This window comes from Choristoneura fumiferana, chromosome 24 (assembly GCF_025370935.1).
Source record: "Choristoneura fumiferana chromosome 24, NRCan_CFum_1, whole genome shotgun sequence".
Lineage (NCBI taxonomy): Eukaryota > Metazoa > Arthropoda > Insecta > Lepidoptera > Tortricidae > Choristoneura > Choristoneura fumiferana.
Genome location: NC_133495.1, coordinates 1,594,750 through 1,611,071, shown reverse-complemented (window position 1 = coordinate 1,611,071; position 16,322 = coordinate 1,594,750). Strand labels below are relative to the sequence as shown.

The following is a 16,322-nucleotide window of genomic DNA, read 5'->3' as shown; positions in this document are numbered from 1 at the left end:
GTTGAAGCATCGAAGCAATTTTTTAATCTGTGCGGTGACAATCCTACCCACATATTGGAACGAATTGTGACTGGAGATGAAACTTGGGTTCATCATTTTGAACCTGAGTCAAAACAAGTCTATGCAGTGGCATAAGAAGGTTGCACCCCCTCCGAAGAAGTTCAAGGTATCAGAATCGGCTGGAAAGGTGATGGCTACGATTTTTTGGGATACAAAAGGGATTCTCATGATTGACTACAAAGACAAGGGTGTTACGATAACTGGGACATATTATGCGATGCTATTAGAAAGACTACGCGAAGCCATTAAAGAAAAAAGGCTTTGTCAAAGGGTGTGTTGCTGTTGCACGATAATGCACCGGTTCACAAGAGCCATATTGCGACTGCTGCTCTTAACAGATGCGGCTTCAAATCGCTGGTTCACCCACCCTACAGCCCGGACCTGGCCCCCAGCGATTATTATTTGTTCCCAAATTTAAAAAAAGAACTAAGAGGAAAAAAAAATTGTGACGATGATGAAGTGAAGGAAGCAATTTCGGCTCATTTTGAGGGCAAAGATAAAAAATATTAATGTAAAATTAATTAGCCGATCTGAAAAATGCATTAAACTCGAGGGTAAATATTGTGACGTATAAAAAATTTTAACCCTTGCCTTTTCTTTTTTTTAAATAAACGCTCAACAAACGCCGTTGTATGGTTACAGTTTCCTTTGACTTTTGTTGGTGACGTTTAAAATTAAAACTCAACTGTCAGTGTTGCTGCCAGTAAATCTCAGTCTTCACGGTTTTATGTTGTTTCCAAATCGAAGGAACACGTTTTTAACCGAAGTGATGTACTAGCAGGATAAATCAACTAAGTACTTGTTTGTCATCTTTTCAGAATAGATCGGACGAGACCCTTTGACTCGGCCGCAAAAAACCGACACGCGGCCGAGGCGAACCGAGGCGAGAACCGAGCGGGGCGAGACAAGGCGAGAGCATCATGTACACACTCGTTCTCGGTCAGTCTCGGGTGTCTCGGCGAGTGTGTACAGCCGGCATGAGGGCCGCCGTCCAAGAGCTGCGAGAGCTTTCTTTTACCATTTGGCTATTGCCGCAGACGTTCCTCCTTTCTCTCCCTTCACCTCGTATTTTCTTTTAAACGAACGCGCTGAGCATAATTTTGCAAACGCGACGCCAAACGTCGCGTGGTAAGTTTATATTTTTATTGAGAATTCATTTTGGCGGTAGCTTCGTGTACTGCAAGTGGTAACCGGATTTTGTCCATTTCAGCATAACACTAGACGTGGAGCTGCTGAAACCTCCGGAGAGTCGACAGACGTCACCCTCAGCCTGGCCAGCTAAAGCGGGACCTTCATTCCTCTCCGGTGAGTCCAACAATTTCGACCACAGAACTCCAGGAACCAGTTGCCCATAGGACAACTTGCGTCTCGTCCTATCGTCACCCTTTTAATTTTTCTAATCCTGGGTATTTCTATTTCAGGAGGTTTGGACGTCCAGGTTTCATGCGTGGAGGTTTTTTTCGAAGTTTCAAGTCTTTGAGGTTCGCCCTTGCCTGGGTCAACTTTCCTTCGGGTTGGTCGAGTCCCTGCGGGCTCCCGTGGTCCACCTCTCCAGGACACCTAGATAGCCGCCAAACCCCTGGGTAGTTCTCCGAGCCGAGGTACACACATTTTTTACCATTAAACTTCCGGTCCAGTCGCCGCATCGACTGGTGGCGCTCAACATTTTCCTTTTAAATAACTTTACTAAGCGAACAAAACCGTGCAGGCGGACATTCAGTTGAGGTAACCCAAACAACCCACCAGCTCTATTTAACTACTGGCTAGCCGAGAGCCCTATTCTTACGTATTGTTTTTTTTTTTCTGGTGGAAATAAATACATTGTCCAGAAACCGTTGTTTCCTTTTTTATATCATCGACTTAGACGTCACAATATATTGAAAAAGAAAAATACTCCTATTGTTTCATTTAATGTACAAATACTTCATTCCGCGAATTTATGTACCTCCCCTCGTAAATAAAGCAAAAAAGAAAGAATGGAAGGGATTTTGCGAAAGCCTCAACCCTAGAACTCCGCCATCGCTAGTATGGAAAAATATTAAAAGATTTCGGGGCTCGAACAAATTGGCTCCTTCATCAGTTCCAGAGGAATCTTGTATTCACCCATCCCTTCGGTGCGGTGCTCTCTCCCTACAATCTGTCAATAGCCGCACGCAAAATTCTGGGCCCTAGTAATTAGCTCATAACTATTATTTAAGTTACTTTTGGCTTAAGAGTCCATTAACCAAGTACGACGAAATCAGACGAGAACTGGGAGCCTCTATCAGGTGAGACTAAGTTTTTATTGCAACATCTGAGTCCCCGGCTTGGGTTAAGAAAAGTCCAAATTTCCTCTATCTGCTGAGTTTTGGCTGTTTTATTTTCTTGTAAATAGCCTGGCGTCCGAAATGTTATTATTGTTTATTAGTTTTACCTACCATTTTATTGGTGAACACACCACAACCCAACATAAATAAAACATGACAATCTCTTTGTATTTGTGCTATTAAGAGAATATGGGATAGAATAATCTCACTTTTTCTATCTCAACCTGTCTCCTTTTGAAATGCAGCAAGCGACAACATGCGAGTCTTCTTCGTTTGCTGATTTAGGAATACTTCAAATAGTAAAGACTCAAAAACCAGTAAAAAAAAACGATTTCATTCATCACTGTTAAGTTCCATTTATTTGCTATGAAATCTTCAATATTAGGGAGTTTAACTGAACTAGCATCTCCTTTAACATTTTCTTTCGGAGAACATGGGACAGAACCATGTCTCACTTTTTCTGTATCAACTTGTTTTCATGCCTTTTAAGTCAGAGATATAGTTCAGCTCAGCACTCTCTTGGTGCTAGACTGATAGTCATGGTTGATGATGGTCATTAGAGCACAAATGCGCTCCCTCTACCGATTTCGCTCCATCGCGTTCCTCACAAAGTCGATGATTTTCTGAGATGAAGCCTTTAAACTAGTCATTCTAGCAGGCAAGCAACCACTAAGTTTTCTTCGTTTTCTCATTGAAGGACTATTCATATAATAGAGACCCTTTATTTATATTTTGTTCCTTTTAATTGCTGCAATATCTTCAACTGTTTGATAGCTTAGCAGCTATAGCATCTCTTTTCATTTTTGCTCTTAGAGAGCATGGAAAAGAACTGCGACTCATTTTTTCTATTTTGATTCTTTCACCTTTGTACTTGTCACCCTTTAATTCACAAATGTTATGCAGAACGCAACAAGCCACAAGATGAGTCCTGTTAGTTTTATTCAGGGATAAACCTCGATGTAGCGATTCAAAACGACCAAGTAAATTACCAAGACATTCGCCAATAACTGAAGCCGCTACCAACTTTTTATTAAAATTCTTTTGCATGTCGGATTCTTCTTTGTAAGGCACCATTAGATTTTCATGGAGTGGATATGGACTAGTAGAGATCAAGTGGGTGTTGGCTGGGAACAAAGTGGCATCTCCTAAGTAGTTTTTGAGCCATTCATTCATTTCAGAGTTAGATGATGCGATGTGACAGTGGGTGAATTTTCTTGTATGGTCACATATAGCCTGTAACAGAAAAATTAAGTATTTGTAAGTAAAGACAAACACAGGCTCAACATTATGTAATTTATTATTAGTTATTTATTACCTTACTTTTTATAATGTTTTTGTACAACTGTTTTGCTATGTAATGTATGTAACACAGTGTTTTGTCAACTGGTTCAACATAAGTACTCAGTATTTTTTATTATTATTAGGTTTTAGAATGCCAAGACAAAGCACCAAAAGAACAAACAAACTGTCGGAAATGACTGTGCACCATCTAAACACTTCAATAAGTCTTACCTGAAATAGTATGCCATTGTTGTCATATTTTTCTGTTACATACAGTTCATTGAATCTATACTGGCCCAGATCACCAATAATTCCTGGAAAGCCGCTTACTTCTTGGAAACTTCTAGATATCTTCCTAACTCCAGCTTGTGACGGCCATTTTATGAAGACTGGGGCGAGGTCGTGCAGTGCACTAATTACTCTGTTAGTGCAGCCGTAACCAGTAGATTTCTTCAAATTAAACATGTCACTAGCATTCCTGAAATGGAAAAGAATTCTGTTCAATCACTTATCAAACTTTTCTTACTAATATTATAAATGCGAAAGTTTGCGAGTGTATGTGTGGTTATAAGTTTAATACAGGGCTTCAAACACGTTTTGAAATACTGGCAAGTGGCATTTTTTGTACCAGAATTAAGCCTTGGTTTCATAAACCCAAATATTATAATTACCCCTCTACGGCTGCATTTCCTTCCACCATAAATGTGTTTTTCATCAACCAGTAGAAACGCTTTGTTTACCTATCCTCGCTTCTCTCAGATGTTTGAACTAGAGCTGTGCTGTGCTTGGATAAGTAAATGAAGCGTTTCTATTGGTTCATGAAAAACGTGTTTTTCGTAAACCAATAGAAACGCTTCATTTACTTATGTGTTCCTTGCAACACATCTTGGCACATCTGTCGCGAAAACGCAGTCTGTTACCGATATTGTTGGTTGGTACTAGTTTAAAGCCTTGAGGACTTAGGATATTTTTTATTCCAGAAAATAGCATAGTTCCCATAGAATCAAAATAAATACTTCGCAGATGGAACTGCGGGCAGCAGCTAGTCACATATAAGTACTGTACCTGTAAGTTTTCAATGAAGTCAATTTATGGATGGCAACCATTAATTGCAAGTGCGCCTCAACCATAGGCATACCATAGCATACTCTGCGTAATTTTGGTCCAATCAATTGATACAGGAATTCAAAGGTTTCAGCAGATAATCTAAAAAAAAACAAAATATATAACAATCTAGTATAAAAATCAGTTTAAATTCATAGTTTATCCCTTGCCCTTACTTTGGGACTAAGTCAATTAATTGGAGTAAAGTGTTCCATGATATTTATATTTATTTATGTATGTCCAAGGTCAGAGAGACCAACTTTTTAACAATGGAATGGACAGATTGACACCTGGAACTCTCTGACACTAGGACGCACACAGGATGCATATGCCCCTGAATGCTGCTAAATGGTAATGGCATGGCTGAGTTTAAAATATTTCAGCCATACCTCATTGACTACAGCCAACATCATTTAAACTTTACTTCAAATTGTATGATGTGTATGAGGAGAGTATAGTCATCATCAGCCAGAAGATGTTCACTGTTGAATAGAGGCCTCCCCCTTAGAACCCCACAAGGAAGGAAAACTGGCCACTTGGATTATCCGGTTGCCCGCAACTCTAGCAATGTAGTCAAGTCAGGAGGAGGGCAAAATTGCATAATTCCTGTAGGCGCACGCTAAATCGATTTTTTGCAGACAAAGTCTTAAGCTTAACAGCTAGTAATGTATACATCCAGCAACAGCAGGAAGACATCCACAACTGAACTTGGCCTCAATGAATGACAACTTACCAGTTGTCACTTATCAGATCATCAGTCCACCTAGTGGAAGGCCTGCCAATGCTTCGTCTTTCGGTTTGTGGTTGCCACTCAAGGACTTTTCTCTCCAATGGTTATCTGTTCTTCAAGTGATTCGGCCCACCGATTGCCAATTATTTTTTTTATTTTTATTTGACTGGATGGTAAACAAGCAGGGTGAAGTGGGTCTCCTGATGGTAAGAGATCACCACCGCCCATAAACATCTGCAACACCAGGGGTATTGCAGATGCGTTGCCAACCTAGAGGCCTAAAATGGGATACCTCAAGTGCCAGTTATTTCTCCGGCTGTCTTACTCTCCACGCTGAAACACAACAGTGCAAGCACTGCTACTGCTGCTACACGGCAGAATTAGCAAGCAAGATGGTGGTAGAATACAGGTGGACCTAGCACAAGATCCTACCACCTGTAAAATAGTAATGTATACAGCTTACTTTAAATACATTTGGTATTCATCACCACTCCATCTTGTTATTTTCAAAGCAGCCACAGCGGCAGCACTAGCATTGTGTGCATTTGGACCATCATCATAATTTTCAACCAACACTGTTTCATTTTCTTCGTCATCGCTACTAAAATCCATTTCCAAAAACAAGTTAGCGCTTAAAATCAAAGCCTTCACTATAGCGTCCCGAGATTCCATGATGATGATGTTGATTTCAAATGTTCTGAAATTAATTAATCATTTAGGTACATAGGTACATGTTTTGTCAGCCTTTTCATGAATTTTAGAATGAAAATCTATAAATAATAATAATATAATAATCTACAATATCATGTTCTTTTGCACACCACAAATCAATACAAAAAGCTGCCTAAAACCATTTTAATGTTAACTCTGTTGCCATCTGGAATTTTTAAAATTAACTGTACAGTCACCAGCATTACTATCTGCCTCAGCGGACCATGCAAAAATATCCGACTTACCATACGGCCCTAGAAATATGAGTTGTATCAGATATTTATGCACGCTTGTTGTGTCAAATATTGGTGCTGGTGACTGTACACAATAATGAACATAGTTAAAAAACAGCCAAGTGCGAGTTGGACTTGTGCAAGAAGGGAACTGTACTATTATCTATATGACATCAGACATAAGCAAAAAACCACATTTGTTGTAATTGGAACCCACCCTAAATATGTATGTATATAAACATTATTGTACAAGACACAAAATACAAATAATTATTTTATTTTAATTTAATTATTGATTGTTAAAGAGAATATGACTAAATATTCTAAGAATATTTCAAGCGTCTACCTGTTGCTGTTATTAATATTGAGAAAAAAAAAGGCAAAAAAATCACACTTGTTGAATGGGAGCCACCCTTAATTATTTATTTTATTCTTTTTTTAGTATTTGTTGTTATAGCAGCAACAGAACATAATCTGTGAAAATTTGAACTGTCTAGCTATCATGGTTCATGAGATACAGCCCGGTCCCCTTTGGGTATGGAACTTCATGTCTGGTTGCTGGAATCTCATTTTAACAATAAAGTTCCAAAGACAATTACATTGATAATGTTTTTAAATCTGGTCTATAAGAAAATATCATACCACAATTAAATTAATTTTCTGTGAACCCTCCTCCTAAGCTAAAATCAGTATAAACTCCCTTATTTCGAAACATGACACTAACCACTAGTGAATAATTATGTACATATCAATTTGGTCAGCAGATCAGTACATTAGCTCCAATGTCAGATCAGCTTGCAGTAATGCTATCAGAACTATGCATGAGTGCCATATAATTATGTTTTGTGATAATACCATACCAGATATAGGTTAAGCTAAATAAGCCTGTTTGTAGGTAGTAGAGGCTGCGGCCCAACCACCCTGAGCTTGAGTCTTGCACTACAACATAGCTGGTGGCATTCTAACCTATTTTTTACTAATTACTTTTATAACTGGTTGAGACTCTAAATTACTTCTCTAAATTAATAATAATACCAAAATAATTTTCTAAAAAACGAACGCATAGCGCATTTGTAACGTATCTTTTTGTCTATAAATACTATATTTTACAACACCGTATAACCTATTCTGAATTTGAGTGAAATAAAAACAGAAAATACAATTTACCCTTTCTTCCGTAGCAAGCAAACACCTCGCAAACACCAGGTAAGCCAGAACACAAGACAAGACGCAAGACAAGGCGAAATAATACAACACCCACCACAAGTCCACAAACTTCGTACCAAGTCGGCTGAGCAAAAATTAGGACACCCTAATAATGCACGACCTAATATTGTACGACTTGATAATTCTAATCCAAATTGATGATCAGGTCGTACAGTGATGGCCGAGCAGTATAAGGTCGAGCATTGGTCCCCAAATCAAAAATCAAAAACTTTTTTTTTTATTATTCTTTCCTCTATCTATTGCAAAGAGCAGAGTCTCTGTCTGTTAATCTGTTCTGTTCTCTGTTTTCGTAGACAACAGCGCCTCTGATGTCTGGATGATGAAACACAACCGTCAATAACATGGCAAAAATGTCAAAAGTAGATTTAGAGAAATGTATCTGCCTTTTCAAGTTTTCAACTGCCTGGATTTCGCAGAATTTGATGCATTTTTTTTAAGTTTTTTGGGTTATTTGTTAATATTATTTATTTTGTTGTGGACGGACTGATGATGATAAAAGACAGAAAGGAAATACAAATACTATCGTCGTTATGCTTGTTGTATACATGTGTGTGTATGTGTGTGTGTGTGTGTGTGTGTGTGTGTGTGTGTGTGTGTGTGTGTGTGTGTGTGTGTGTGTGTGTGTGTGTGTGTGTGTGTGTGTAATTTAGTTTGTCCTCTGGCCACCAGGAAGCGCCTGTTACTTATAGATGCAATTTTTGACAGAAAGTTGCCACTCTTTTTTAGGGTTCCGGAGCCAAAATTAACCCTAACCCTATTAGTTTCGCCATGTCTGTCTATGAAGCTGTAATTTTGCACGAATATATATGTAAACTATGCCGACAAAATGGTACAATAAAAATTAAAAAAAAAATCGATTCAGTGATTTGTTTGCGATATATTCAACTTTAAAGTGCAAATTTTCATTAAAATCGAGCGTACCGTACTCTAAAATCTAAAATTAAAAAAAATCAGGATGGCAGCAAGTAGGTATATCAAACTTCTCAAGGAAAACTATAACGGCTAAGTTTGCTTGAGAATTATTAGTAGTTTAAGAGTAAATAGCAGCCTAAGGTATAAAATATACTTAAACTTGGAAGATTCCGTATAACATACGAAAGCCTTAGAAAAATACCTATTACTTACTGTATTCGTAATGGCTACGGAACCCTATTTCGGACGTGTCCGACACGCTCTTGGCCGGTTTTTTAACCGACTTTAAAAAAGGAGGTTATCAATTCGGTTGTATTTTTTTTATATGTTTGTTACCTCAGAACTCTTCATTTATGAACCGATTTGATTTTTTTTTTAGTTCATCTAGGTATGCTTTCAATTAGGTCCCATAAGCAGCAAATTAGGATCTCATGATCGGACCTTAAGGAATCGAGGGAACTTTCAAATATTGTAGGGACACCTTTGGTAATTTGGATATATTTAGCAGTAACTCGTGCATTTGCTATTGAAAATCATCATTTGGTGAAGTGAAACTGATGATGAAGACCACACCACAGTTGACCATCGGAGTTACTACTCAATAACAAGTATTTCACGGATTGAATTTTAATTAAGTACTATGACACAGTTGCTAACCAATTTATGCTCCTCGTTATGCATATGGTAAAACGGGTGGTGATCCGAAGCACCAGGACTCCTCAATAATGAACGTCTCCGCATCGGAAAAAGCAATCGTTCGTAAAAGGTGACGAGCAGTTGATATTAAACTAATGTAAGTATCTTATATTATTTGCACAAAAAGCGTGAAAAAAAAATATAACCAAAAATTGAACCGACTACAAAAAAACCATGAAAATAATTTTCTACCAGTCTGAAGTCGATCGGTGCCTCAGCACGAGCCAGCAGGAGTGATTGAAGCCCAACATAAAATGCGTAATTGAGATAGATGACTATAGGTTCACTCCTGCTGGCTAGTGCTGAGGCACCGACCGACTTCAGACAGGTAGAAAATTATTGTCATGGTTTTTTGTAGTCGGTTAAATTTTTTGTTATAATTTTTTTTTTCTCTATAGTAACACTGTATTTTCATTGTCGGCGACCTCCTTCCTCTTTGACGGCGACTTACGTTCTGCGGCATGGCATGGCAACATTCAAAAAAAACAAACTGTCAGTCAGTCACGTAGTATGTCTGTGGTGACATGTGATTGAATTATCAGGTCGTACAAAATCGGTCGAGCGAGCATTGTCCAGGTCGTACAATAACTACACCCCATTATTGGTTCCCTGCTAGTTCGGTACGGGGTGATAATGCACGACATGATAATTCGTTCACATAGACACGGATTATCAGACCGTGCATTATTAAGCGTGCATTAGCAAGACGTACATTAACTACACCCCTGTCAATAATAATAATTGGAGCGGTAAAAAACGTGAAAAATCGTTTTGTAATTTGTTTATTGTCTGATTTGCGTTTTGTTTCCAATTACAATTTTTGTAACATATATTCTTCAGCCGCCACATTAATAGCATTTATTTACCGGGCAATCCTTGTTGCTTGCTCATCAATTCAAATTGAAAATGTATTGGTCCACGTGAAGTAAGAGTACATCATATTCTCCTGTTTATAGGTAATCATAACCTTTTTAACTCGTCCGGTTCCGGTTCGCTTCGCTGAACGCCCATCGTATATAATAAAGCCACCTTTGAGATTGGTGATAATTTTTGCGAATATTAGCGATATGCATTTGTATTACGTCGAGATTTCGTTTTAATTTGTTTCGCATACTTTTGTTTACCATTCAGACCCAAACAAATATTCACTGTTTCATTCATGTGCTTCTAATGATATAGATAAAACTTGAATTTGGTAAATGAGGCCTTTGTTGCTTGTGAGTTGGTGAAATCCGTTTTTTGTTTTAAAGAAGGGAGTGTTGTGGGAATATGGTTTTTGTGAGTGTTGCATACTGGCCGATTTGTCTATGACTAGTTTCTGTATCCTTTCTGGACTCTGTCATGGCTTTCTTCCTGAATAAACCAAGTGAACTGAAAAGGACTTTTCTTTCCAATTTGTTGCAGGTGTCTCTAATAATGTTTTTAGCACTTTCTTGAAAGGAATAGGCGAATTTGGATTCTTTTTTATCCAATTTAAAACTTCTGAACGTGGCATCGAGTGACTCTTGTCTGAATAAATAAGTGCTGGATCAATAAAGTCTGGTATTTCAAAACATTTTGTTAATGGTAGTTTATTCCAGTTCTCTCCAAAGTCTTTTATTTGTTTTGGTGTGGGCCAGGTCTCTTTATCTATGAGTTCTTTAAATGGATGTTTTTCTGGGATCTCTTTCTTATTTAGGTACTGACCATTTCTTAGTCTTCTTGAACTGTTCATCTAATACCAGATATGCCAAATCGCTTCATAACTTATCAGCATATTCTAAATCTATGTCTTTTTTCATGTTGACTTGTTCATTCAATTTACGGAGCCCTTCAACATAATTTATAAATGGATGACCCCAATGCTTGAATGATCCAAAACAAGTTAATACCACCTCAATGGATGAGAATCCTGATATGTATCTGAACAATTCTGTAATCTTTGGGTACTTTTACTTATAATTCATGTACCAACCCTTCTACATGATCCCGAAAATTTGGGAAGTCAGGCATCAAGAGGCGAAATTGATGAGCAAGATCAGACATCTTTAATGCACTAATTGGCTCTATTAATTGTATCGCATTATATTATTTGTTTCCTGATATTAATATTATTTCATCTCTTATCCTGTATACTCTGCTTATCATCTCCCAGTCTCTGGACTTAAATTTACTGTCTTGCCTATTTGTCATTGATAGAAGAGTTTGGAATTGTGCAGTATAAGTGTCCTTGCACATTAATGTCAAGAAGAAAGCCATGACATAAGAGTCCAGACAGGATACAGAAACTAGTCATAGACAAATCGGCCAGTATGCAACAGTGAGTTTCTGTTGTGTTTTATATTAGGGTCACATTTTTTATTCAATAATTATCTTGTAATCTATAAAACGTTGTGAAGAAAATGTTAAATTCTTTTGCTCATAAGATGCACTCAATTTTATTTTCCAATGAAGGGAATTATGAAATTTAGAATATCTTGTCTTTACAGGTTGTATCTCTATGCCTTGAAATAACTTGTAATATCCCATGTTGGTATTATCATGAGACCAATTTCGGTGCTTGACTTCAAAAATCAGAAGCACTGAGAAAATACAAATGTTTGTATGTATAAGTTTTTGAAATGATATTAAGAATTATCTTGAATCTTTGAAATCAAATATTGCATTGCCCTTTCAGTCCTAAATATTTTGGATCAGTTCCTGTCACAAATTTATTTTTTAAGTTATTGTTGTGTTGCATTTTAATTACTTCTTGAAGTTCATCATGCATAACAGAAATGGAAAAAATTTAAATATTTATTGATAGAAAAAAATATTTACATAAGAAGACCCTAGGATCTGTAAACAATGTTGATTATGAAAGGATTGCAGATCACTTCTGAATACTTTTGTCATTGCAGTCAGGTAAAGAGCTATTGGATTAGCTTTTTAAAATTTTGTATTAGAATATCATGTTTTCTTCTTGTAGGCCATGCACCTACATACATGTTGCTCCTTAGTGATCAATTGATAATTCCTAATTTTTTGGTTAATAAGACTTGTTACCAATACTTTTTAGATTTGATGTGGTACTTTGTATTTATCCAGAGGCAAAGGACACCCTTTTTCAAACTTAAGTCAAAATAAAATATCTCAAATTTAAGCAAGTAATACTTAAAAAACTATCTGAACACGCTTCCACGTTGTTAACAATAGATTTGTGTTCGGATATTTTTTATCAAATTTTTGCTCACAAGTTTATGAACTCGACTGTTAAAGAATCTACCACAGGTTCGGTCTCATTTGTTGTTTCTTCTTCCATGTCTGTCTCATTTGTTGTTTCTTCTTCCACACCTGTCTCATTTGTTGCTTCTTCTTCCGCATCTATCTCATTTGTTGTTTCTTCTTCCACATCTATCTCGTTTGTTGTTTCTTCTTCCATTTCTCCTTCCATTCTGTCCTTATACACTGTTTCCTCTTCTACTTCTTCTTCCATGTCTATCTCTTTTACTGTTTCTACTTCGGATTCTGCTCTCATACTTGTACCATATTTAGTTTTATTGCCTGCGTTTTTTGTTACTATTGCATTAGTTCCTACTATTTTGGCATTTTTAACTTTTCCGGTTTGTTTCTTGCTTACGCGATTTCTTTTTGATGGTTTTCGCATGTTTTTAAAATTTTTCCTTTGCTCAGCATTTCGTAGAACTAATTTAAAAAAATTTTCATTGTCTTCTATCGTATAGGATTTATCCCAGAAAAATATCAATTTGAAACAGAAATCCAAAATATTTTTGTATTTTTTTAATGGTAGTTTGATTGTGCTTCCCCTGCTGCCTCCAGACCACGAACATTTGCATAAAAATTCTCTTGTGAATAAAAGATCTATCAGCTTATATGCACAGGTTACCCCATGTCCCTCTGCAGTTGTGCACACAACGGAGTACAATTTCATCAGTTTATTTTTTTCTACTGGATCCAATAAAAGTAATTCTAAGTTCTCTAAATCATTAATACTGTCGACTGGTTTAAGCTTGAAAGAAGAATTTTCAGCTGCAGATCTGGCATCTCCTAAATTGACAACAGACTGATCAAGATGGCGGCTTATTGTTCTTGTAATGGCTTTTTCAATTGTAGTTTCTATTTCAATTATGAAATTGCTCAGTCTGTAGGAAAATTTATTTTGCATATCCATGATTTTGTTCTGATTTTCTATAATTGTATTCAGTTTTTGTGTGACAGGCTGAGGTGGAATGACAGGCTGAGGTGGAATGATAGGCTGAGGTGGAATGGCTGGCTCCGCATTTTCTTGTATTTCATTTGAATCTCCTATAATCCAATAAGTATCTCCTACTTCTTCTTCTACTAATTGCTGAATCTGTGTTACATTGGATGTGTTTGGTTGTGAATGATATATCTGAAAAGAAAGAAAGAGCGGTTTGATACATTCATTTTTTAATTTAAGTTGATTTCAAAAGCAAAAGTCTGTCGCCCTCACGTATTTCTTCACAGAATATCAGTGGTTTGAAATAAGTAACGATCCTGAGTGCAAAAAAAAACTGATATGTCGTACTTAATTTTTAATTTTATTTATATTACGTTACAAGAAATTTGTTACATTCTTAAAGTACTACAGTCCAACCTTAATAGTTACAGTGCAACGTGAAACCTACAACAGGCGAATAGGCACCGTTAATGGTTCAAGTGATCGTGATTGTACAATATTTCCCTTCTTTTAGAGCAGCCGGTTAGATACAGTACTAAAACTACATCAATTCTCCAGAAAAGAACAGCAAAAAAAAGAATTTTGAAATAGTCATTATGAAGAAGGGAAGGATAAGAACTAGCTCTGGATAAATAATAAATATTAAGGAAATACAGAGAGTCTACCGAACAAAAAAGTGATGCAGTCATATGAACCTAACTTATTACAATACAACTATCTAAATAAAAATTGATACTACTTACTAAATCGGCCATGTTATTGTAATCAGGTACTGGTATTGTGAACTGGGTTTGTCTTTGGGCTTCACCAATGGCGATGCCGGTATCTGTGTCGCTATGCTGCAACATAATTGACAATTCCTCTTCAGCATCGGCATAGGTTAAGAACCCTGTCCGTTTCACTTTACAAGGCATCACTGGCCAATCTGCGCGAGGCTTGGATTTGTCGTTCTTTACTAATGCAGACTCATTAGGTTTTTTTGGATATCGCACTTGACCTTGATTTTCCCATCCGCTTGGAACAATGAATAGTTTATTTGCTCCCCTTTCGGTCGTTTGCACTATTTTAAAAGGCATCTGAAAAAAAGAAACAAGCTTATTTAGGACTTAATAGAGTAGGTACTATACCTGAAAACTTAATAGGTACCTAGCCGTAAAACGCGTTTAAACGAATTCGTAAAAAGTTCTGATTTCCGATAAATACTACGATTACAATGTGCGAAAAATAAGATGGTTATATCGTGCTTCAATTCAATAGGAACGAGGGATTATAACTATAATAATCTACCTTATTATTCTTTTCCTATACACATAGATAGGTATCGTGATCACGCTGGTGTTTATTTTAATTTAAAAATAAGATACGCAATATTTAGCCAATAAGCGCGCGTCGTCATCATAGCGACAGGAATCAAGTAACACTAAGGAATAAAATCAGGGCTGTGCAGCGTAATCGCTCAACTCACTAACACTATCCTTCTCACTCCCACCCACATAGGGTATCATGACGTTTCTGTCGCACGTCCCGTTCGTTCTGTTCTGTCACATGATTCGAGGAATTTCCCAACTCATTCATTGCTTTTATGATTTTATACGAGTACTTAGATACATTTGTCAAATTACTTTACTGTAAATATTATAAAACATGATGAAATAAATGGAGTAATATATCATGTGATAAAGGGATTCTAAACTATTATTTCGGTACCCTGATTAACACTACAGCAATTCATTTTTATGCCATTTAAGGGTAATGAACATTATAACATGTCTAGAAAATGTTACAATAAAGGGCAACACACACAGAGAGCGGGCGCGGGTCGTGCGCGGGCCCGCGACGGGCGTATTTGCATGGCGGTATATGGAAGCCTTCACACAGAACGAGGACGCGGGCGCGGGTCGTGCGCGGGCCCGCGCCCGTCGCCCGTCGTCACAAACAGCGCGCGGGCCGAGCGCAGAGTTACCAACTCTCAAAAATATTTATCCCTAAAACTTAAGTTAAAATCCCCTAAAATTGCTATAATTAATTGAAAATCCCCCTAAAACATGTTAGTATAGGTAGTGCCATAAGAATTGAAGTGAATGATTACACACACAGCAACATGTCGGATAATGAAATCAGGCAGGATTGTAAGTTTGATATACTTACCATTCAGTTTTTTTTTTAATTTTCCACCCATCGGCTTACTTACACAAAAAATCTCTACTTTACGTCTATGGGAGGTACCCAAAAAAAAATTTTTTTTTTTAATTTTTCATTGTACAAGTATCATTTTGTCGGGATAGTTTTCATTATATATCCGTGCAAATATCAAGAAGTAATGTGAAATATAAGAAATACAAAATAAATATAAAAAGCAAAACTTCCCAAAAATCCTTAAAAATACCCCAATCCCAGTTATTTACCCCCTAAATTTGAGGGGAAAAACCCCTAATTTGGCAGCCGTGCCGAGCGGCAAATGGCCGGTGTTTGTATCGCGCCATTCGCGCCGCCGCTTTGACACGCGCCGCCTCTGTCAAAGGATGCCGCGTGCGATTTATGGCTTTACCTTCGCACGCGGCGTCCTTTGACAGGTAGGGTTGCAACGATATATCGAATTTTTGATAGTATCGATAACTTTGACTCCACAGTATTGATATATTAGCATTGCCTATCTACAGTGTGTTACTGGGCTACCGGGAAGTTAAAGATACGCTATTTCTGTAACTTAACCATTACATAAATTTAAATAATAAAGTAAAATCCACACTGTTAACTTTCTAATAAAAATATAATTGTCAGCCATGTACAGCTAATTAAATTGACAAGTACTATATATAAGTAAATATTATAAATGCGAAAGTTTGTGTGCGTGTGTGTGTGTGTGTGTGTGTGTGTGTGTG

The 16,322-nt window shown here is 37.1% G+C and overlaps 2 protein-coding genes across 4 annotated transcripts; both read right to left on the bottom strand.

Annotated features, from left to right (window-relative positions):
- Positions 1-2,409: 2,409 nt before the first annotated feature.
- On the bottom strand, positions 2,410-7,776 carry LOC141441482 (uncharacterized). 3 transcript variants are annotated; one of them, XM_074106241.1, is made up of 5 exons: positions 7,286-7,435; positions 5,945-6,178; positions 4,713-4,853; positions 3,879-4,125; positions 2,410-3,599 (listed from the first exon to the last, which is right to left on the bottom strand). In XM_074106241.1, exons 2-5 carry the CDS (start codon positions 6,151-6,153, stop codon positions 3,126-3,128), a joined length of 1,071 nt encoding a protein of 356 aa, XP_073962342.1. In that variant the 5' UTR covers positions 6,154-6,178; positions 7,286-7,435; the 3' UTR covers positions 2,410-3,125. The 3 variants fall into 3 exon arrangements, with proteins under 3 accessions (XP_073962342.1, XP_073962341.1, XP_073962340.1); XM_074106240.1 differs by lacking the exon at positions 7,286-7,435 and adding an exon at positions 7,068-7,154; XM_074106239.1 differs by lacking the exon at positions 7,286-7,435 and adding an exon at positions 7,593-7,776 and having other exon boundaries at positions 2,416-3,599.
- A 2,225-nt stretch (positions 7,777-10,001) lies between these two features.
- Positions 10,002-16,319, bottom strand: LOC141441850 (uncharacterized). Its single transcript, XM_074106738.1, has 3 exons — positions 14,728-16,319; positions 14,184-14,516; positions 10,002-13,632 (listed from the first exon to the last, which is right to left on the bottom strand). Exons 2-3 carry the CDS (start codon positions 14,514-14,516, stop codon positions 12,469-12,471), a joined length of 1,497 nt encoding a protein of 498 aa, XP_073962839.1. The 5' UTR covers positions 14,728-16,319; the 3' UTR covers positions 10,002-12,468.
- Positions 16,320-16,322: the final 3 nt, after the last annotated feature.